This window comes from Ahaetulla prasina, chromosome 13 (assembly GCF_028640845.1).
Source record: "Ahaetulla prasina isolate Xishuangbanna chromosome 13, ASM2864084v1, whole genome shotgun sequence".
In the NCBI taxonomy this organism is placed as follows: domain Eukaryota; kingdom Metazoa; phylum Chordata; class Lepidosauria; order Squamata; family Colubridae; genus Ahaetulla; species Ahaetulla prasina.
The window spans coordinates 17,099,143-17,123,562 of NC_080551.1; the positions used below are offsets into that span (position 1 = coordinate 17,099,143).

General features: G+C 42.4%; 2 protein-coding genes across 5 annotated transcripts in view; both read right to left on the reverse strand.

Annotated features, from left to right (window-relative positions):
• Positions 1-14,846, reverse strand: part of SQOR (sulfide quinone oxidoreductase) — a 26,971-nt gene extending 12,125 nt beyond the window's left edge. Inside the window, exons 1-2 of one of the 4 annotated variants that reach the window (XM_058156530.1) lie at positions 14,795-14,846; positions 13,364-13,450 (exon numbers count right to left, since the gene is read on the reverse strand). The gene's annotated coding sequence lies outside the window, so the exon portion shown is untranslated. Of the gene's footprint in view, positions 1-5,586; positions 5,831-5,877; positions 6,435-13,363; positions 13,451-14,794 lie in introns of those variants that run through there. The other 3 variants (XM_058156531.1, XM_058156529.1, XM_058156527.1) reach the window with 3 other exon arrangements.
• BLOC1S6 (biogenesis of lysosomal organelles complex 1 subunit 6) lies at positions 6,611-17,655 on the reverse strand. Its single transcript, XM_058156542.1, has 5 exons — positions 17,331-17,655; positions 15,194-15,338; positions 14,795-14,882; positions 13,364-13,450; positions 6,611-12,176 (listed from the first exon to the last, which is right to left on the reverse strand). Exons 1-5 carry the CDS (start codon positions 17,398-17,400, stop codon positions 12,057-12,059), a joined length of 510 nt encoding a protein of 169 aa, XP_058012525.1. The 5' UTR covers positions 17,401-17,655; the 3' UTR covers positions 6,611-12,056.
• Between the last annotated feature and the right edge of the window lie 6,765 nt (positions 17,656-24,420).

Sequence of the window (24,420 nt, forward strand, 5' to 3'; positions counted from 1 at the left end):
AGGCTGGAGTTTGTAGTGGAGGGGATACAACTAATCTTAAGAACTGGACTGCGGAATTCCAGTTTAAGGAAGATTGATCTATTTCCTTTCCTGGGCGAGAGGCACCTTCTGAAAATCTTTCCCTTTTGAGGGCAAGAATAAAATCTTGGCAATCAGCTTTGGTATAGTACATCTAGAGTTTGGGTTTTATCTGGTGAGAGGGCCTAGAGCAGGGGTGAAATCCAGCAGGTTCTGACAGGTTCTGAAAAACCGGTAGCGGAAATTTTGAGTAGTTCAGAGAACCGGCAAATACCACCTCTGGCTGGCCCCAGAGTGGGATGGGAATGGAGATTTTGCAATATCCTTCCCCCAGGAGTGAAGAGGGAATGGGGATTTTGCAGTATCCTTCCCCTGGAGTGGGGTGGGAATGGAGATTTTGCAATATCCTTCCCCCAGAAGTGGGGAGGAAATAGGGATTTTGCAGTATCCTTCCCTTGGAGTGGGGTGAGAATGGAGATTTTGCAGTATCCTTCCCTTGGAGTGGGGTGGGAATGGAGATTTTGCAGTATCCTTCCCCTGCCACGCCCATCAAGCCACACCCACAGAACCGGTAGTAAAAAAAATAAATTGAATTTCACCACTGGCCTGGAGGGTCTTTGCTTAGAACGAGAAAGCTGTAGGCTGAAGATTAAGCACATGCACACATCCCAGGAGAAAAATCACCTTGTTGCTGACAAGAATAATGAACGGACAAGAAGTAGGAGGAGGTTAATCCAGAGAGTTAGAGGTTAGAATTAGCAGATGTAGGACAATTTATAGGGAAGTCAAAAGTTTGAGTCTGAGCTGGCCTATGGGAAGTCCAGGTGTCGGTGTTTGTTCTATACAGCATTATTGGCATGAAGTGAAATGGGACGCCCATATAGGAAAGATGGGATATCAATGTAAGTAAATATAAGCACAAATGTAATGTGCATTTATTTTGCTTATTTATTAGATTGCTAGCCCACTTTTATTACTTTATAAGTAACTCAGGGCAGCAAATATACATAATGTTCCTTGGACTGATGTTTTCTCCCTCTGTGTGTGTGTGTGTGTGTGTATACATACACACACACACACATACACAAAAGGTAAAGTTTCCCCTCACACATATGTGCTAGTTGTTCCCGACTCTAGGGGTCGGTTCTCATCTCCGTTTCAAAGCCGAAGAGCCAGCGCTGTCCGAAGACGTCTCCGTGGTCATGTGGTCGGCATCACTAAACGCCAAAGGCGCACGGAACGGTGTTCCCTTCCCACCAGAGGTGGTCCCTATTTTTTCTACTTGCATTTTTTATGTGCTTTCAAACTGCTAGATTGGCAGAAGCTTGGACCAGTAACGGGAGTTCACCCCATTAAGAGGCACTAGGGATTCGAACTGCTGAACTGCCGACCTTTCGATCAACAAGCTCAGCGTCTTAGCCCCTGAGCCACTGTGTATATATATATATGTATATATGTATGTGTGTGTGTGTGTGTGTGTGTGTGTGTGTGTGTGTGTATGTGTATATATATTATATATATATATAATTTTACACGGGAGAAAACCCGAATAACCAAAGACCTACATACACACACCTGCGAAAACCTCAGAAAACAAATACCACACACACACACATACATATATATATATATATATTGGATGTTTAAGCCACACAAAGTGACCCATCTTCCACTGTTCCACACACTGCACTTGTTGAAGTACATTCTGACCTGCTAATTTAGGGTAGAATAAATAAGTTTTCTTGCTGTGCCTTTCAACCCAGAAAGCAAACATTCACTCCTTTATTTATAGTGGCAAAGGTTTACTCTTGCAGAATAAATGAACAGCATCCAATGTTATCCTCCGTATGACTCCATATGCCGCTTGAAGACCAAAGGTGAGTTTTATGCAACCTTGTCCTAATCTTGAAGACAATGAAGGACAACCTCTTCGCCAACTGAACGGTGGCCACCCGATATCTGTATGCCAGCCCTATTCACTCCAGATCACCACTACTGCCTTGTAAATAGCTTTTCCGTTATCAACATTGTGATGGAAACCATCAATTTCCCACTTGACAAAGGATTATGGCTTAATGATTAAACAGCCATTTCCTTTCAACGGAAAAAAATTGCACCTAGCAAAGATCTAACTTCTGCTCACAGTCTACGGTACACAATGGGTCAACAGATTGTGGCATTTCAAGGTAGCGTGTCTTTCCATAGATGCCAAAAATGGCAGCTCTGGTTTAACTTGGTCTAGGAGAAAAGGTGACTTCCTGGTTTTAATCTGCTGACTGTCCCCACCAAGGTCAACTGCTTTTTCAGACTACAAACACCATCATCAGACAATCTGGATAGTATAGGAAGTCCAAAATTTAAAAATGGCCCCAATTTTCTCTTGGATCTCTCTGCAAGGACACTGAAATCTTGCAAGAAGTTTACTTGCAATGCTGCTCCAATCTGTAACCAAGTGGCTTACTAAACCCAAATTCAGTCATTAAAATTAAAAACATACGATAATTTCAGAAGAAGCCTCACTCCCATGACAATATATTGTTCGGAAGAATAGTCAAACCTCCATTCCTTCACCATGGGTCCTCCTAAATAAGCCAGGTGTTCTCCAATATAGTAATACCAATGGGCATTGACAAAATCATCATAAATCAATTGCAAAAGGCAACTTTACTCAGGACATCTTACATCCTTTAAACACCATCAAACATCCACACCTGTCTATCTCTGCTAAGGGATCATTAGATGGATAAGAATGGCAAATCCAACCTGGACAGCTGGCTGGCTATGCAATGAACTGTATTAATAATAATAATTACCCAGGTGAGATTATCATCTTAACTGGGGGGGAAGGGGCTTTTCCAGAATAGACACCTCCCCATAAAGATGTCTGGGCTCCAGTGCCCTACTGATAGCATTCTCGAGGCATAAGATTCCACAGCAAATATTTGTTTGGATCTCCTTGGTTCTGGCAGTTTCCTGAAACTTCGATCGTGTAATTTTGCCTACAATTACATTTTAATTTAATTTAACCTATGCACATTATCTGCTTTTGCTGATCACAAATGTTCAGGGATATATTTATTTGCCTAGTTGGTGGCCTTCCCTACCAGGTGAAGACTTTACTCTCCTGAAACTGGCATACAAAAGTTAAGACAAGCTCCTGAGGTTTGTGATGCAACCAGCCATAAATATAACTGTAGAACAGACAGTTAACGCTGGCAAGCGAGTTATGAAATCTAGAAAATTCCCATAGAGATGTTTCCTCTCCCGGGGTAGCTGTGATTTGTTTAGGTTAGAAAAATGATGGCCTGTGAGATGCCAAACTTCAGCTAAACATGGCTCGGAAAGCAAATTAAACTCATCTGGCTAGCAAGGGTGTTTGCTCAAGGAATATTAAACGGCCCCAAAGCTTCGTTCATTACAAAGGACTTTATCTTACTGCAATGCTCTCTACATGGGGCTCCCCCTGAAGAGCACCCGGAGGCTCCAGTTAGTCCAGAATGCGGCTGCGCGGGTGATAGAGGGAGCCCCTCGTGGCTCCCATGTGACACCTCTCCTGCGCAGACTGCACTGGCTACCTGTGGCCTTTCGGGTGCGCTTCAAGGTTTTGGTAACTATCTTCAAAGCGCTCCATGGCATGGGGCCGGGCTATCTACGGGACCGTCTGCTGCCACCGATTGCCTCCCACCGAACCGTGCACTCTCACAGGGAGGGACTCCTTAGGGTGCCGTCAGCCAGGCAGTGCCGACTGGCGACACCCAGAGGGAGAGCCTTTTCTGTGGGGGCTCCCACCCTCTGGAACGAACTTCCCCCAGGTCTTCGTCAACTCTCCGACCTTCGAACCTTTCGCCGCGAGCTTAAGACACATCTATTTATTTGCGCAGGACTGGACTAGAATTTTAAATTTTAATTTGGTTTTAATGGGGTTTTATTATTTTTATTGCAATTTTTAACATTCAGCCTTATTTAATAAGTTTTTTAAATTGATGTTTTATTCTGTATTCATATGTATGTTTTTATTAGGCTGTAAACCACCCTGAGTCCCTTGGGAGATAGGGCGGTATACAAATATGATTAAATAAATAAATAAATAAATAAATAAATCCGAACCAAAGTTAAGCAGTAAAATGACAAAAAGCCAAAGCAGAACAAGGCGATTACCTTTTTTTCTCTCTGCTTGTATCTTTCTCTCTAACACACAAACACACAGATTCTAAATGCTAATTTCTTGCAGACAGCCTGTAATGCAGAACTCTGAATGAAGTGACCCCTGGATTCAAATATTTGACTGCTAAATTCAAATCAAAGAAGTGGAGTTCGAAGCTTTCTCTTCTTTGCAAGTTTTGGAAATCAGACCCTTTCCCCTATCCTTGTTCCATTTTTTCCTTTCCTGTGCAGATTGCGGTTTCTCTTCTTCCTCGATCCTTTCCTATCAGATCTGAGATTTAGCCATTTAGCCACTTAAAAAAAGGAAAGTGGCTAATAAATGAGGGTCACATCATCCCAAGGTCACATGATCACCATTTGCCATCTTCCAAACTGGCTTCTGACAAGCAAAGTCATTGGGATAGCCAGATTCAATAACAACGATTTGTTTAACAACCGAGACAAAAAAAAAAAGGTTCTAAAATTAGAGGTGACTCAATTAATGACGGCCTTGCTTAGGGATGGAAATTTCAATCCCAATTGTGCTTATAAATCGAGGACTACCTATATGCTCAGGCTGTTAACTGGAGAAAGGTTTCAACAAGCAACTTGTGACTTGTGTCCCTTGGATCTGTGAAGCCTTTACATTCAGGAGCAGTCTACCATCAACTATCACTATTTGGAAGCAGATCCAAGATGTACCCCAACTTCCTCACTCAACTCATGGACCTCTCAAGAGCACTCAGTAGTAACTAATTGCTGGAATTAAGCAGGCCTTTAAACTGAATCGGACAAGTTTCTAATATCAATCAATCGAATCAATGAATCAATGTTACACTTCACACAGAGAGATGGCTCTTAAACTGAGATACAGTAATCAGGAAGGGTGAAAGTTGGTCTCAGAAGATGCAATCTCATCCCTCAAAGAAATGTCCCATTGAACTACTTGCCTTGTATAAAAGTGTCTTTGTTTTTCCATAATTTTTCTTAGGAAGTAAGCCAGAGGTGGCTTTCAGTAGGTTCTAACCAGTTCTGGAGAACCGGTAGCGGAATTTTTTGAGTAGTTCCGAGAACCGCTAGTAAAAATTCTGACTGGCCCTTCCCCCATCTATTCTCTGCCTCCCAAGTCCCAGCTGATTGGGAGGAAATGGGGATTTTTACAGTATCCTTCCTCTGGAGTGGGGTGGGAATGGAGGTTTTACAATATCCTTCCCCTGCCACGCCCACCAAGCCACAGAACCGGTAGTTTAAAAAAAATTGAAACCCACCACTGAAGTAAACCCAGATTCCTTAACTGCTGCAACCCATAGCTTAGTTCCCCACAGGCTTCAGGGACAGGAAACGAAGCTTGCAACTTGTAAGGGGCCTGCATAAGCGCACCCGCATGCCTACCGTCCCTGTCCTAATATTCCTTTTTTTACTTACTTTTCTTGTATCCAAATGATGTTTATACTTTTACCTGTTACCTTATGTATGACTGACAAATAAATAAATAAATAACCGAAAGCCAGAAAACAAACTCGGATCCCTAGCTCAGATTGGAGTCGGAATCGGTTTCAAATCGCAGAGCCTTTTCTGCCATGAAGGCGGAACTCGCGGAAGTTTTTGACCCGGAGTTCCCGAGCTCCAGCTCCTTGAATCACCTGCCCAGGATGATGGGAACCCAATCCTAAGGAAGTGCGCAAAAAAAAAAAAAAAAAAGGTGCGGGGAAAGACCTCTGCGTCTGAACCTCCTCCTCCTCTTCCTCTTCTTCCTCCTCCTCCTCTTCTTCAATGAAGGCCACGCTCACTCACCTGCCCAGGAAGAGCCGCCCAGCCCCGCTCGCTTCTCCGAAACCGCTGCGCCCGCCTGTGGCTCTGCGCCCAAGCCGCTGCCCCGTTGCGCAAGAACCCGCTTACGCCCCCAGCACGACCCGCCCGGAGAGAGGCCGCCGCTGGAGACAAATAAAAGCCGCTCTTTTCAGCCGCTGCCTCCGGGTCAGGGAGGAGCAGCGGAGCAGGAAGGGAGCCATCGGGAGGTCAGGCTCGGAGCGCCCAAGCTGTGGGGTTCCTGAGCTTGTGCAGAGCACCAGCTCTCTTTGCAGGCCAAGTTTTGCAAAGGCGGCGGGCTCGGTTGCAATCGCACCGCGCATCGGCGGCTGGGTTTAAACCTTGGAGAGGGAAGGGCGCAGGTCGTGGGGAGGGGGTGGTGGTAGGAAAGCAGCTGTTTGAACCCTCGGCACTTTTTGTTTCTTACCTGTCCGAGCCGGGCCCGCGCTGCCTTGCAAAGCTTCTTAAATCCCAAAGGTGTTTTTTCAAAAGAGGCAACAGGGAGTTTCTGGTTGTTGTTGTTCTTGTTTTTTTTGAAGACGTTTCGCTTCTCATCCAAGAAGCTTCCTCACCATCTCCACCATCCAGTGGGAGCTGAAGAAGCTTCTTGGATGAGGAGCGAAAGGTCTTCAAAAGAAAACAAAAACAAAAACCAGAAACTCCAGTTGCCTCTTGAAAAAGCACCTTTGGGACAACCATCACCTGGATGATGGAGAATCTCCATAGACATACCTGGTTAAGTGCTTTTGCCTTGCCAAGTTTTTCTCACCAAGGGCTATGGTGAAATCCAAATTTTTTTACTACCAGTTTTGTGGGGTAGGTGTGACTTGGTGGGAGAGGGAGGGGAAGGATATTGCAAAATCCCCATTCCCACCCCACTCTGGAGCCAGCCAGAGGTGGTATTTGCCGGTTCTCCGAACTGCTCAACATTTCTGCTACCGGTTCTCCAGAACCTGTCAGAACCTGCTGGATTTCACCCCTGCTATGCGGTAATACAGCTGCCAACAGTCTGGAGCGCTTAAGGTTCTTAGGAGTACCGTTGGCTGGGGATGGGGGGGGGGAGATTGTTGTCCACCCAGAGGCTGGAGGAAAGGGGGTTCGGGAACATCTTTCCTGGGTAGGTTCTTCTTCCCCCAATTCAGCGCCTTCCAGATGTGCTGCCCATCATCCACAGCCCTGGTCTGAAGGCGCCTTCGCTTTTCTTGCAGATGTCTCATTATCCAGACTAGTAATATCATCAGTGCTTTATTGGTACAGCCCTGTCTATTGGAATACAACTTCTCTTTAACAATGACAACCTGGGTTTAGAATTTAAATTCACTCACGCACTCGTGACGTCTCGCCTGGATTACTGCAACGCTCTCTACATGGGGCTTCCCTTGAAGGGCATCCGGAGGCTAGTTAGTCCAGAATGCGGCTGCGCGGGTGATAGATGGAGCCCCTCGTGGCTCCCGCATAACACCCATCCTGCGCAGACTGCACTGGCTACCTGTGGCCTTCCGGGTGCGCTTCCAAGGTTTTGGTGACCACCTTCAAAGCGCTCCATTGCATAGGGCCGGGTTATTTACGGGATCGCCTACTGCTACCAGATGCCTCTCACCGACCCGTCCGCTCTCACAGAGAGGGACTCCTCAGGGTGCCATCAGCTAGGCAGTGTCGTCTGGCGACGCCCAGGGGAAGGGCCTTCTCTGTGGGGGCTCCCGCCCTCTGGAACGAACTCCCCCCAGGACTCCGTCAACTTCCGGACCTCCGAACCTTCCGTCGCAAGCTCAAGACACATTTATTTACCTGTGCAGGACTGGCTTAGATTTTAAATTTATAGGGGTTTTAAATTGGTTTTAATATTTATATTTCCATTTTTAATAATTGGGCATTATAATAAGTTTTTTAATGATTATTTTAATTTGTATATAGATGTTTTATATGCCTGTGAACCGCCCTGAGTCCTTTGGGAGATAGGGCGGTATACAAATTTGAATAATAAATAAATAAATAAAATAAATAAATTATTTGGGAGAGCTTGGCTTTGTGAAAGGTGAAGAATCGAATCGAATCGAATTGAATAGGTAAGGGAGCTTAGCTCTGTTTAATTTGAGGGAAGGAACTAAGCGGTCTGTCTTAGGGCCAAGAGGTCAGTAAAACAGTCAAGACCCGAGAGTTAAACCTCTGCATTTTTTGAAGGGTGACGTACAAAAAATAATAATTGTGCAGTGCTTGGATCACATCCTTGTGGCTGCCATTGTGATTTTTTTTTCTGACTACACCTTGCAAGGAAGAGATGGAAGAACTTGTGATTTATGGAGAAATTCTGGCCGATTGCTGAGACGAAAAGGATATTGGTCTAAATCTGGCTTATCTCAATGTGGTTTTCTTCAAATTGCGTAGAGATGCAGAATCTGCCTTTCTGTGCCCTCCAGGACACAGTTGTCAACCGTGGCAGCTCTAAGAAGTGTGGACTTCAACTCCCAGAATTCCCTAGGCTGCCATGCTCCAGGAGCTCAAAATGGTGTATACTTAAGGTTCTTCTTGCCAGTTTTCTGCACAATCACCATTCTTTCTTGGTTTGTGTTGAAAAAGTGATTGACCTAAAGTCACCCTAGGATCTTTCATGGAGAAAGGTGGACTTCAACCTGGGCTTCCCTGGTGCTGATCCAACATCTTCCAAACTAATGTACAATGGCAAACATTAAACGTAAAGGTTCCCCTCGCACATATGTGCTAGTTGTTCCCAACTCTAGGGGGCAGTGCTCATCTCCGTTTCAAAGCCAAAGACCCAGCGCTGTCCGAAGACGTCTCTATAGTCATGTGGCTGGCATGACTAAATGCCTTCCCACCAAAGGTGGTCCCTGTTTTTCTACTTGCATTTTTTACGTGCTTTTGAACGGCTAGGTTGGCAGAAGCTGGGACAAGTCACAGGAGCTCACCCCATTACGCGGCACTAGGGATTTGAACTGCTGAACTGCCAACCTTTCGATCGACAAGCTCAGCTTCTTAGCCACTGAGCCACCGCATCCCCAAACATTATGGTAATAGTGATGAAAACTATGGCACTCCACAACTCAACTTTGACTCCTCACAAGCTGCCTCAGAAACCCCTTCAGGTTTACTTGACGTCCTTGCTGGGAGGAGTAAGCCAGTTGTAATTTCTCTCCTTACAGTATCTGCACCCAGCATCAAACTAGTTGCTATTTGTAGGTCTGACTCCAAAAGTAGGTTTGCTGATTCCAGAGACGCGGAGATAAGCTGGAGGAAACTCCTGAAGCTCATGGAAAGCAACTCTTGAGCGTGTGTTACAGACTGATAATCTATCACTCTTCAGCAGTAATGTCCTCATAAGCAGGAAAGCTATTTAAAGATCTTTGTTGTGGCATTTGATAACGAGGAAAAGTAGTTTGTAATATAAGCACACATAGCTGGAACAGATCTGGATGTGACCATGAATGCTTTTATACTTAAGAGGCGATTGACACTATCGTTGTTCCAAGTGTTCACACAATAATGAGCACACAATTACTTGGCAACATTTTTAGAATAGTTTTGCCAGGACCTTCTCAAATTTTCAGCTCAGTGACTGGTCTGAAGGTATCCAGCTACCTTCTGTGCCCAGATGTGTCCCCCTTGTTCCTTTAACTATCTTTGGCGAATAGCCTAGCATTCTAAAGATGTTGATTCAGTTTCCCAACAACGTGGTTGTGTGGAGGGAGTCCACCATTAAAATTGGGACAAAGCAGGGGTAGACACTTAGCTGAAAACAATAGGGAAGTTGACCTGAGTTTTGACTCCATGGATCATGCTTTTTAACTCCAGGATCCCAACTGTAAACATAAACATAAAACTCATATTGGCTTTTGTTGTATTAGCCTTTGCTGATTTTCTTCTATTTTAATCAAACCGTATAGTCTAGCATATTTTTCGGAAAGCAAGACACACCTTTTCCATCCCAAAAAAAGAGGGTGAAAATCTGGGTGTGTCTTATACTCCGAATGTAGCCCCACCCAGCCTCTCAAACAGAAACGAAGCTTCAGAAAAAAAGCCTCAGAAATGAAGCTTCAGAGGCTTTTTTTCTAAAGCTGTTACAGAAGTTTCAGAGGCAGAAAAAAAAAGCAAAAAAAAAAAAAAAAGGCACAGAGCTCACAACCAAGGAACCTGTTGCTAAAATTCACCTCTGGAAACAGCTGATTGGGGGTATTTGGGGAGGCTGATCCACCTGCCAATCAACTTTTTTTTCTTATTTTCCTCCCCAAAAACTAAGGTGTGTCTTATACTCCGAAAAACACAGTAATTTTATTTATAACTAATTATAAGATTGTAACGCTAGGTTTATTACAATGCCTCTCTATACCTGGGTTTCTCAACTGTAGCAACTTTAAGATGTATGGAAGTTAAAAGTCCATACATCACAAAATTGCTGAGGTTGAAACCATCCATCCATCTTCACACCCCCCAGTTGTGTTTGCTGGTTGAGAATGATACAATCACACATTTTCCCCCCACAGGCAAGTAGGCCCTTTTTTTTAATCACGCATTTTGACGTCTGATTGTAACAGATCGTGCTTGATGGACACCCCCCCCCCCAATTACAGTAATTAAAACAGCCTTGATTTTAAACAGAAATATTTGTGGCGATTGACCTACGAGCAACAACTGCTGAGAACACAAGAGGGAGCCTGCGGTCTGCCACCAGCATTCAACTGGGCAGTCTGTGCTGGCTCTGTACTTTCCATGTGGTGCTACCTGTGTAACAGTAACAGAGTTGGAAGGGACCTTGGAGGTCATCTAGTCCAACCCCCTACTCACACAGGACTGTGTTTGATACCGAGGCTGCGCATCCAGAATTCTAATGCTGCTTGTTACCAGAGATCTCCTTCTAAGCTAAATCGATCTGATGGGTGCAAGCTACAAAAACTTTCCCGGCGTTTCCCCAAGTACCGTATTTTTCAGACTGTAAGATGTACCTTTTCCCCCCAAAAAAGAGGGTGAAAATCTGGGTGTGTTTTATACTCTGAATGTAGCCCAGCCCAGCTTCTCAAACGGAAGTTTTCAGAGGCTGAAAAAAGGGTCAGAAATGAAGCTTCAGAAAAGGAGCCCCCAAACAGAGCTTCAGAGGCTTTTTTTCTAAAGCTGTTTTGGAGGCTTTCAGAGGCAGATTTTTTTTTTTCCTGAAACAGAGTTTCATAGGCTGAAAAAAAAGCAAGGCACAGAGCTCACAACCAAGGAACCTGTTGCTAAAATTCACCTCTGGAAACAGCTGATTGGGGGTATTCCGGGAGGCCAATCTACCTGCCAATCAGCTTTTTTCTTATTTTCCTCCCCAAAAACTAAGATGCGTCTTATACTATACTCCAGTGCGTCTTATACTCTGAAAAATATGGTAGGTGTTCATTTCCTGAAAGCAGGTATTGGACCAACGTTGCACCAATATTTTCGCATGGATGCTTCTTCTGTTGTCCCGTCAGTTCTTAACCCAGGAAGGATCCTGTAGAAGCAATGAGATCCTGACAATTCTATTCCACCAGTCTTGTCTTTGGAGAATCTGAACTCAGAAAGTTGCCACAAGGATTTCTGCCCATGTTTCCTGCAAGTTGCAAAGATCCCTCGCTCAGCAAAGGGACATGGACAGATGGGTGATAACTACCCTGAAGTGTGGTGTAGCGTACATTTAATGAGGTAGAGATAACCGTTAAGGAACAAATCTGGGTTTGGGACACATGCACTACCAATGGAGGCCTTGTAAGATGTTGGAATTAATGTCACAGAGCTTCCAGCCTTGGCAACTTTTAAGACTTGTGGACTTCAAGTCCCAGAATTCCCCAGCCAACCATGTTGCCACCTTACCATAGAGTATCCTATTTCTTAAAAAAAAAAAAAATCTGACCCAGCAATATTAGCAAAGCATTAATCAAAAAGTGATTAGGAGCAGTTAATGTGGTACACTTTCCGTTCCTAACAGCAAGGTAGAAATATGAAGACTGCGCTAATACTTTCCTTGGCAAAATAGAACGGGAGAGTGCGAGGGGATCATCGCATCCCCAGAAAGTCCAAAAGGTTAATATAATTAGCACAACAAGGCAAAACATGTTGGGCTTTCATGTCCTTTTTGCTGGTTTGGCAGTTAATTGTTTTTCTCTTTCCAGTTCCTTCTCCCGTTGTTGTTCTCGTTCTAGTTCTTCTTTCTGTCGCTTTTGCTGGAGTTTGAGCGCCCTTCTCTGAAAGGAGGAAGCATCAGAAAAACCAAAGGATTATATTTCAGGACATCACAGCCTCGTTATTCTGCTATTATTTTTCGCAGGTCTCTCAGCTTTTTTTCCGCTTCATGTGCTATTACAAAGGATCCTGAAAAAAGCTTACTTTCATTCTATAAAGGCACATCCGTTTCAGGGTTATAGCCAGTCCTTCCAAAGAGATCATTCTATCCTTTCTCCCTGATCTTTAAAACACATGTTCGTTTTCTAATCGATATACTCTGTACGGTTGAAAAGATTCAAATCCTTTCGCGAGCATTAATGGAAACGTTGTTCTAGATCTCTCTTTTACATTTTGCATTTATGCATACTTCTGAGTCCTGTACGAAGGTCACTGTTATGAGGAGGAGAGCTGATTTCATCGAGAGAAAAATTCTGTACGATGTCCACGAACTGCGATTCTAAACTCTAAACAATAGGTTTTTAAAATTAACAGACGAATCCTAATGCCTACAATGACATGGTTTGCTAGGTCAACTGACAGTCCAGTATTTCATTTTCATCTTTTTCCTAGAATGGTTTAGAATGCAGTATTGCAGGCTAACTCTGCCGACTGCCAAGAGTTCAACTCCTTCAATCCTGACTGGCTTGTTGGGGGCAATATGCTGACTCTGTAAACTGCTTAGATAGTGCTGTAAAGCACTGTGAAGGAATATAAAACGATATTTAAAAAGTCTAAAATTTATAAAAGAAAGCTTTCCTCCAATACCATCTATAAGCAAATATCACCCAGTCCAAACTTATATTTCCTGAGAAATAAGTTTCACATTGAATTAGTGGATTTAACAAAACACAGGATTATAGCTTTTTTCCATGGTAGGTCATATATGTAATTAATGTTGAATTATTTTACTGAGAAATTCTGCTTAAGGCAGAGAACTGCCCTTATTAATATTATAATATTGAAGGCATACACTCTCTGTAGATTCAATTAGTAGATTCAATTAAACTTGGTATTAAAAGTTGAAATTTGAATTCGAATGAATGGCAACATTTCAAATACCAAACATTTATGAAAAGGCTAATTTAGAATGGAGTTCTTAAGAAAATATAGGACATCTGTTTTGATCTGCAAGACCTTGAAGAGTCAAAATATATACAACAGTGTACATTTTGCCCACATTTTACTAGTCAAGTAAAATAAAACTCACTTTCAACTTTGACGTCTTCTCATGCAGCAACAGCATCTCTTTCCTAATGTTTACCAATTTATTGTGATAGTATTTCGCTTCTGAAAACTTAAAAAGGAAAAAACATTTACTGGAGATGGAAACTTATAGAGTGTCTAAAACAAACCTGAGTAACTTTAAAAAAGTAACCTGTTTCTTGAATATACCAAAGTATGCATAAAAAGCTATTCTAGGTATAAGTCCTTCAAGGAAGGCCCAACAACACAGTAAGTGGTTATCTATCTGTAAACTGCTCAGAGTCACTTGGATAGTGAGCTCTCCATGAAAAAAATTACTAGGATTTAAAGTCATTATAGTGGGGCTAGGTAAAGATAAAGGTTCCCCTCGCACATACGTGCTAATCGTTCCCAACTCAAGGGGGCGGTGCTCATCTCTGTTTCAAAGCCAAAGAGGACGCTGTCAGAAGACGTCTCTGGGGTCATGTGGCCAGCATGACTCAACGCCAAAGGCGCACGGAACACTGTTACCTTCCCACCAAAGTGGTCCCTATTTTTCTACTTGCATTTTTTACGTGCTTTCGAACTGCTAGGTTGGCAGAAGCTGGGACAAGTAACAGGAGCTCACCCCGTTACACGGCACTAGGGATTTGAACCGCTGAGCTGCCGACCTTTCGATCGACAAGCTCAGTGTCTTACCCACTAAGCCACCGCGTCCCTCTTATAGTGGGGCTACAGTTCACTAAAAATAAAATACAGAATCCTTTTATAAACTCTGAAAGGCTACAGAAGAGCAGTATATAACTGTCTTTTATTTTTCAACCATTTAGTGAACTCAGCTGCGACCATAGCTGGAGACCACAGCTGCAATATAAGGGATCTAAAGGCCTTGGGAATGGACATTAACAACTGGGAAACCTCTGATCGTTCAGCTAAAGATGCAGCATGGCTTTCTCTTTCATTCATTTCTTCGGCAGGCTGAGGCAAAGAGGCAGTCCCGGAACCAGCGAAATCTGGGGGCTGGACAGAGGACGGAATGTATCTGCCCTCAGTGTGGAAGGGATTGCCACTCTCAAATTGGCCTTTTTAGTCACACCAGATGCTGTTTTAGGATCTCTTTCCAGAGCACGATACCTTAAACTTTTGAGACTGAAGGTTGCCAATGATTTGACTGAACTCGGCTCCTGCCATCAATGATAACGTCCATCGTTAGAAGCAAAGTCTATTATCTCCTGAACCATATGCACAATCTGACTACTTACATATGTCGCAATCAGTTCGTGATCGAACGGTTTCCGTTTTAGTACATGAAAACATATGCACTCATTGTTGGATGTTTGCAATTAGTACAAGACACCATTGTACATCCCAAACATTTCATGCATTTCTGGGAAAGGGGGGACGTTCAACAGCAAAGGTCTTCCAATGAAGACAAATGTAACAAAAACACACTTACCAGCATGTTGATATCAAGAACTGAATTACATTCTTTAAACTTTGAAATTTCTTGTTGTACAGTTTCTAACAGTACTTCTTGGTTCTGTCTGAAAGAAAAATAGAGTAATTTAAAATGCGTTTTGAAATCAGCGCTACAAAAATAAAGTTACTGATATGAAAAATTCCATTTTAGAAATTCTGAATGCTATCTGCATTCACCCATTTCCATAAATATCTCAGCCCGATATGGTGTACAGGGAAGCACAAGCAGTGCTGTATATCCCTGTAATAAATATGAAAATAATGTTGATTTTTTTTTAACAGGAAACTCAGTTAAGAGGAATATTAATTCTAATACCAAGCTGGGGTTTGTACCATACATAAAAAGTTAAATGACTATTTTTTTAAAGTTACGTACGTGAGTTCTTTTAAGGCTAGTTTTGATCGTTGTAGGTCAGGTAAATAGTGTGAAATTAGCCCTTCTGTTAGTTGCTCCACAGCTTTCTTATCTATGATAGGAAAATCATCTACTAGGGCTTCATCAGGGGAATTATCATTAAGATCTGAAACAAAGGTTAGATAAAAAAAAACATGTAATGGAAAATTTCTGAACCAAGAATTCTCAGAATTATTGCATCATTTTAAATTTTCAGTTATCCTACTGAGAGCCTGATGCTATTAGTGCCTCTTAAAAATGGGATATCTTTAAATGGAAAGCAATTATTAAATAAACAGAACCTTGGAGAACTCTGTTGCAAGAAACTACTTCATTTAAAAATGTTCCACAGATATAACTGAGGCTAGTAACAAGAACTGAACTAATGCCATTTTTCTTGAGCATGGTGATAAAATGACTAAAAAAATGAAAGCTCTACAACTGCATGGCTCCTAAATGTTTGATTCATTGCCAATGTATAATTATTTATCCTGCATTAGCTCTGAATTTATTAACAATAAGGACTATATATACTACTGAAACTTCAGTTAAGATACAGGTTGTCCTTGACTTAGCCACAATTGGGATCAGAATTCCCATTGCTAAGCAAGTTGCTCGTTAAGCAAATTACGCCTGATTTTATGCCTTTTTTGTTGCCATGTTTTTTCAGTGAATTACTGTAGTTGTTAAGTGAATCATGCAGACATTACGCATGGGATCAAATGGAAAGTGTACCACATTAGCTACTCGTAACCACTTTTTGAATGCTGTGATGGTCATAAATGTGAAGATTATTCCTAAATTGTTGTTTTTCAGCACTGCTGGAACTCCTAACAGTCACTAAATAAATGGTTGTAAGTCAACGACTACCTGTATTGCTGTGTATCTTACTATTTCTCAATAACATGGACAAAATCTAGGAGAAAGAAGCTCAACTATTACCATGCTTCGTTTTATCTTTCAGGTGATTTATTGCCCAAAGGAATTTTCTACTGTTGTGGGGACAATACTGTGATTAAATTAAAAACAGAAACAATTGATGCAACAATGTTTACTAGCATGCACAAACCACTCTGCACTGATCACTGGGTTCTTTGCCAAAGGATTGCAGCAGAGCCCTTCCCAAAGCAAAACTACGGGTTATATAGGTCAAACACACTAGGCATTATACACACCTATGTAAATATATACACTACATGAAAAATATTTAGATATGAGTGTATGTTTTTATAAATGTTATATATTTGTGTGTGTGTGTGTGGATAAAACACTACATGATGGGTGGCTATATAAGTAAGTGTATGGGTGTGACAGCGTCTGTGTGTCTCTATATACATATAGGGTTTCAGCTGAGTTGTTTTTTAACCTCTGTGGGTCTTTTCCCACGTAAGGTTGAGAGTATCTTGGCGACGTTTCGACGAGGTCTCACTCATCATCTTCAGGCTGGTGCTTTCGGCTTTGCTTCCGTCGCGAGCTTAAGACACATCTATTTATCTGCGCAGGACTGGACTAGAATTTTAAATTTTTAAATGTTTAAATTTTAAATTTGGTTTTAAATGGGTTTTATTATTTACATCTCTATTTTAAATATTCGGCCTATGTAATAAGTTTTTTAAATTAATGTTTTACCCTGTATATATATATATGTTTTCTTTTATATGGCTGTAAACCACCCTGAGTCCTTAGGGAGATAGGGCGGTATAAAAGTGTGAATAATAAATAAATAAATAAATAAACCTTACACGGGAAAAGACCCGAATATGCCAAGACCTACATACCTATACCCGTGAAAACCTACGAAAATATACACACATATACACATACACACATATATACACACATACATACACAACAGATTTTATATATATATCTCCTACCTATGTATATGCACACATACAAAACCTTCCTCCTCTACTTTCCTATTTTATATATAATATAATGTAATGTATATAAAGTAGGAAAGCAGAGGAGGAAGGTTTTGTGTGTATACACACATACATATAAAAAGAGAGATGAGAGATATATACATTCATACACAGAGAGGGGGGGGGTCCTTGGACTTCAAGTCCCATCACCCCGAGCGGGCTTGGGCCTACCTCGCGCTCCAAAGTCCACTTACCTAAGGCGGGGTCGTTCAAGGCTCCGGACGGCCATCCCGCCTCCACCTCCGGCGCCTCTGCCAAGCTCATCGCCCAGTCTGGAAGAGCGCGGCCGGACTGACCCCGCAGGAAAGCCGCCGCTTAAGTCTCCGTGCCTGAGCGAGGCGTAGCGAGCCCTGCCGAAGCTCTTCCAGGCGGCGGTGTCAGGGAAAGTCCCCGCGAGGCCGCTTCGCTCGACCCCTTCGCCCGAGTCACCGGGATCCCCGCCGGGGACGTGAGTGGGTGTAAAGTACGGGAGGGGCAGGCCTCAACCTCGCAGGACAGTAGGCCTTCCGGCGATCCGGAGGAAGGCAGAGATACGAAATTGAAGAGTAGCCACGACGCCCGAGCTACAGAGGAGACTTCCGGGTTCATTATGCAAATAGTATCTCCCCCCCCCCCACAACAATTTCTAAATGGTTTTTTAAAAAGGGAGCTGCCCTTTGGAAATCAGGGAGACGAACGGAATTCGGATTAGAGGAAAGTGGGATCATATTGTGCCATTAACGCATCTTTCTTAAAAAAGCTGGGGGTTTATTTGTCAGCTATTAAAACCATTGGCCAAACTTTAAAACAATGTCTCTCTTATTTTGGGGGAAACAGGATATATGTATGTATGTATGTGTATATATGTGTGTATATATGTGTGTGTGTGTGTACATACATACATACATACACACACACACACACACACACATATATATGTAGGTCTTTGGTTATTCGGGTTTTCTCCCGCGTAAAATTGGAAGTGTCTTGGCGATGTTTTGACGAAGTCTCATTTGTCATCTTCAGGCTTCAGCTTCGTGCTTCTGGGAGAAGCACGAAGCTGAAGCCTGAAGATGACGAATGAGACTTCGTCAAAACGTCGCCAAGACACTTCCAATTTTACGCGGGAGAAAACCCAAATAACCAAACACCTACATACAAACACCCGTGAAAACCTCAGAAAACATATATATATATATATATATATACACACACACATGGGCCTCTGGTGGCTCAGCAGGCTAAGTCTGTCTGTTATTAACACAACTGCTTGCAATTACTGCAAGTTCAAGTCCCATCAGGCCCAAGGTTGACTCAGCCTTCCATCCTTTATAAGGTAGGTAAAATGAGGACCCAGATTGTTGGGGGCAATAAGTTGACTTTGTATATAATATACAAATGGATGAAGACTATTGCTTAACACAATGTAAGCCGCCCTGAGTCTTCGGAGAAGGGCGGGATATAAATTCAAATAATAATAAAATAAAAATATGGTCCACCCAAATATGGGAAGGAGCATACTGCTTCCTTTTGCCTTTCAACCCCAATCCAGAAGCCCTCAGGCAGTCGCTTTCACAACAAAGTATTAAATTTATATTTACTGCTAAAGAAATAAAGGGAGAGTAGTATAGATCTATACGCACATTCAAACAAGCACAATTAGATCTTTCTCAGATGCTTTTTTTTTAACCCTGAGATTTTTGCGGTTGGTTGCTCTATACTTTTTTTTTGCCTCTCCCTATCTCTATCTCTAAATAGAACCTTAATGCTGGGACACCCAAGTACCTGGTTGCTAGGCAGAGTGGGTTGGTTGCCGTAGCAACGCCAGCTGTTCAGAGAAAGTCCTGGGTCCTTCCCAGGGCTTTTGGGGGGATGCTCTTGTCAGTTCCAGCCCCTCTGTTAGTATCTGCAGGGCTGCTTATGCCACCCTGTTAATTCTGGGTGCCCAGGGGGGAGGGATAGCAGGTTTTTCAAAATAATTCCTAGGGCTGAGTTATGGGAATTTGATTTTTTAGAATTGCATGGCAGATAAGAGGCGTTTGTTAGATTATGCTGGGTAGTGCACCACCCTTTTAGGTTCTGAAGGATGCTCATATATTGAGGTCAGCTAAAAGGATTTTGCCTCTAATTCTAGCAGGAACAAGATATAGTTGCCCATTTCCCCTCAGGTATATAATTATGTATATAATCATTAAATTAGGCAGCATAGTACAGCAACTCCTTCTGGCTCAGTCTGTGAATATCTAGGGGATATCAGTGCTTGAGTGTAGTTGTAACTACATTGCAATATTGGTCTCTGTCCATTTTTGAGCACCATCCAAATATCAAGTTGTGTGTTACAGCTTGATCAATCTTTGCGTGTTAATTTGCCTCTTGCCACCCTAAGAATTACAATGGAATATTACAAGTCTCTGTTTTCTGGCAATGGATAAACCTTGGCTCAGCTCAAAATCCTTTTTTTAAAAAAAAACAACAACCACGTTTGTAGGGGAGTTGGACTTTAAACACTTCAAAAATGCTCTATACCTCAGAATTGTATTTGTATACTGGATCAAGGGCAAATATATCCAGGTATGTGATTGTTTAACAAGTGAGGGAGAATAAAAACAGGGAAATAAAGTGTATTTACTTATAAGCAGGAGGATTAATAATTCTGACAAAGCCAGAAAAACTGCTTGTGCATGATTGTAGATGATTGAGAAGTTTGCTTTAGTTACCAGAACAAAGTTTTATCCTTAATACAGGGACTACAAGCTTGAATGGAGCTGCTTAAAATAACAGAGGGCCTTCAAAGTTTCTATATCCAGCTTTGTCCTCCAAGAACAACTGTTCCAGATACAGATCTAACACAAGATGCAAAACCATACTGTGGTTTGCTTATGACTTAAGTTAGCTTGCAGTGCAAAACCCAACAACTGCAGTTGGTAAATCTTGGCTTGTGCATCAGCATGTTGTGTGAGCCTAGTTACTTGTGGCTTATTGAATAAAACACAATTAAGCAACTCATGGCTTACAGTCTTATATAAACAAAGCCATAGTTAGAATGGGGGTGCTTCTTTGTCAGTCTGGGGTAAGAGAAACTGTCGTGCTGAAAACATCTTCTAATTTGCAAAGGTGGTTTTTTTAAAAGCCATAATGACGTCATACACAAATGACACGAATTATTAGTGGCATAATTTGCATCCACAGCCGTAATTGGGACCAAAATTTCCATTGCTCATCAAGCCAGTTGTTAAAATAAATCACACCTGATTTTGCAATCTTTTTAGCAAATCACTGCAGTTGTTAAGTGGATGGTGCAATCCTATGACTTTGCTTATTGGAAGCCAGCAGGTAAGGTCACAAATGACAATCAAACAACCCCACTACCATTGTAAATAGGGGCAGTTCTCGACTTACGTTTGCTTAGTGATTTTTCGAAGTTACAACGGCACTGAATAAAGTGACTTATGACATTCATGCTCATGAGATTTACATTCAGCTACATGGCAACTGGTTCGTATTTATGACGGTTGCAGTGTCCCGGGGTCACGTGATCCCCTTTTGCAATTTTCTGACAAGCAAAGTCAGTGGGAAAACCAGATTCACTTAACAACCACATTACTAATTTAACAACTGGGGGGGGATTTACTTAACAAATGTGGCAAGTGAAGTCGTACAATGGGGCAAAACTCACTTAACAAATGTTTCACTTAGCAATATAAATTCTGGGGTCAACTGTGGTCATAAGTCGAGGACTACCTGTACATGCCACTGGCCAAGTGCCTAAATGTTGATCACATAACCATGGGGATGTGTTAATACTGGGTGGCTGATAATTTGATAAATGGACATAAATGTGGGAACGAGTCATTGGTCACTTTTTTTTAAATATGTCTCCGAAATTGAGCATTTCCTTGCATTAGAAAATAAGAGACAACTGCCCTTCTTAAATGAGACCATGTATAGTGGCCAGTTTATCTGCCGTTGAAGTTGATCTACAACTTTTAAGAAATATGATATATGCCTCCGAATAGAGTACAGTGAACTAAGGACTATTTCAAAAGGCTAAAAAATGATAATAAAGGATTAGAATGTTCTTGCATTTATTGATACAAGAAACCAAATGTTCAAAACCAGGAGGAGGAGGAGGAAGAAAGATTACGGTGGCCATTCAGCCAAAATAAATATCCAACTGACAGAAACTTTTCATCAAACGTGGCAAAGTTCATTCAAACGAACGAAGCATTTTCAAAATATTTCTAATGGCTGGGGACTTAATAGTATGGGATGGACAGTATCTACTAGATTAGAAGGCCAATCTTATGCACACTTACTCTGAAGTACATTCCTGTGCATTGAACAGAATTTAAGTGGTCTTATGATTCAGGAGGACTTAGAGGAAGCTTATGAGTTTGTGCACTTTGAAGCTTAATAATTCAGCTGGATAACTTGAATGTAAACATACATTTCAACTGAAAATGGACTCAGGATTGCAGTCTCCTCTATAAAGGGTCAAGGTTAAAAGAAAGATAGTAGTGGGTTTTAATATAGGGCAGGGGTCTCCAACCTTGGCAACTTTAAGCCTGGCGGACTTCAACTCCCAGAACCCCCCAGCCAGCAAAGCTGGCTGGGGAATTCTAGGAGTTGAAGTCCGCCAGGCTTAAAGTTGCCAAGGTTGGAGACCCCTGGTATAGGGTTAGACTGGGTTCATACAAGCTGTGGTTTCTTCTAACAGTGATTTATGGAATAAGCCACATGGCTTCTCGTATTTTTCTCCTGACGCTTTTTTCATGGACAGAAGCTTGGATCAGGATCTAAAGATCTCCCTGGCAAATTGAAAGCAGAAATGCCAATGGCAGTTTGAAGATGCCAATTGTTGCTCAAAGGAACCGGGAGCACACACGGCAAACAGGTTTTTGCAGTTTGGGTTGATATTGCCTATTGTTATGAAAGCTGAGATATTTAAAAGGCAGGGGAAGGCAAGTTAAAAGGATCTCTTTCTTCCCATAACAGAGCAGCTGTAGTCCCTAGGAAGCTCTTGATGTGCTTAGCAGATAGCCAAAAGATTTGAAGCCAATCATAGAAAGATACAGACTCTTATTGGCCATGTGGAGTGGAAATGTTGAAATGTATTTGAATACAAGTAGTTGGGCTGAGCTCCGAGCTTGGCAATTTGGTTGCAACCAAACTGCCAAGCTCGAAGCTCAAACCAACAGCCCCTGATGAAATGTGCCCTACGATGTTTTACCTGCAATATCCTAAGCAGTGGTGAAATCCAAATTTTTTTACTACTGGTTCTGTGGGCATGGCTTAGTGGGTGTGGTGTCGCTTGGTGGGCCTGGCAGGGGAAGGATGCTGCAAAATCTCCATTCCCACTCCACTCCAGGGGAAGGATACTCCAAAATCCCCATTCCCTCCCCACTCCTGGGGGAAGGACATTGCAAAATCTCCATTCCCACCCCACTCCAGGGGCCAGCCAGAGGTGGTATTTGCGGGTTCTCCGAACTACTCAAAATTTCTGCTACCAATTCTCCAGAACCTGTCAGAACCCGCTGGATTTCACCCCTAATCCTAATGCTGAAAGGTGGAGCAGGTTTCATGAGATATTTGCCATCTCTGCAGGGGGCAACAAAGCCACAGGCCTGACTCAATTTGCCATCCCTGAGGGGAGGAACAGACCTCCCCCCACCCCCAGGCCTGACTCCCAATTGCTTCAAGGATGTAGTATTAAAAATATTCTAAGGCCTTTCCTTATTATAAGCTTAGAATAAAGATGGCACGGGTAATTATTTGTTAATTATCTTTTAATATGGGGGCGTGATGGCTCAACAGTCAAAGACGCAGAGCTTGTCAGCTACAAAGTTTGAAAATATGTGAATGTGAGTAGATAAATAGGTACACGGCTGGGCTTCAAAAAATTTAGCAAGGGGTTCTCTACCTGGTTGCTAGGTGGGCGTGGCCATGGTGGGTGTGGCTTAGTTGTCCTCCTGTACCACGGTGGGGGGGGCGTTTTTCCCCTCCCCAGGCTCTGGAGGCTTTCCTCGAGCCTCCAGGAGGGTGAAAATGGCCACCCCAGGCCAGTAGGACCATTTTTCGCCCTCCCCAAGCCTCCGTGCGCGCCCTGCACTTACCTGCATCCAAAATGGGCCATGTGGGGACTCCTGGGAGGGGTGGAATGGGGTGGGCAGGGCCAGCCAAGAGTGGGATTTGGGGGTTCTCCGAACTGCACAGAATCTTAGCTAGAGGTTCTCCTGAACCCCTGCGAACGCCCAGCCCTGAATAGGTACCACTTCATGGGAAAGTAACAGTGTTCCATTCACCTTTGATGTATAGTAATGCTGGCCACCTGACTAAAGAAATTGTCTTCAGACAATACTGGGTACATGACCAAGAAATGAAGATGAGTGCAGACCCCTAGAGTGCATGACTGACAGGGAAATGTATCTTTTTAAAAATCTTTTAACGGGTCTATTGAATTCAATATATTATGTTGAATATATTATATATCAATATACGATTTACATTGATTGTTTCCTGATTGCTTATTTGTACCCTATAACTATCATTAAGTGTTGTGCCTTAGAATTCTCAATGAACATATCTTTTCTTTTATGTACCCTGAGAGCAAATTCCTTGTGTGTCCAATCACACTTGGCCAATAAAAAAATCTATTCTATTCCTATTCCTTATTCTTATTCCTTATTCCTCAATTCTTATTCTTATTCCTATTCTATTCTATTCCTTAAACATACATTAAGGTTTGGGGGAGTTACTTCATTGCTTTCATATCAAAGAAAGGGGGGGGGAGGAGAAAGACTGAAAAACCAATAGGGGAACAAAACAAATGATTACTTTTTGAGATGTGTTTTTCCAATTGTCTCTAAAAGGTTGCAAAATTTGCACTTTCACTGATGGCTTAAAGAAACCACATGGAAGGACATTTTTAATTTATTTTTCTAACTGCAAGATAACACAACGGCAAAAGTGTACAGAGAACGTGGTTTTCCGGGGTTAAAAACGTAAGGGAAAGTTGCTACAGTATTTGCAAGAGGCGTGACCTTGCTTTTCTTGAGAAATGACTGTATATTGGGTGTTTTGTTAAATGTAACATTTAAAACATTTCCAAGTGTTCCACAATCCTTCTTCCTTTGCAAACATTTTGCAGCTGAGCAGGGAGTTAATCAAACCCTAATCTTTAAGGGAGACTCATTTCTATCACTTTTCATTTGGGAAAAAAACCCAGCAGACACTCAGCAAATCCTGCCCGCAGCTCCTAACTATTGGATTTCCACAGCTCCCTTCTTAAATTATGGCTACAGACCA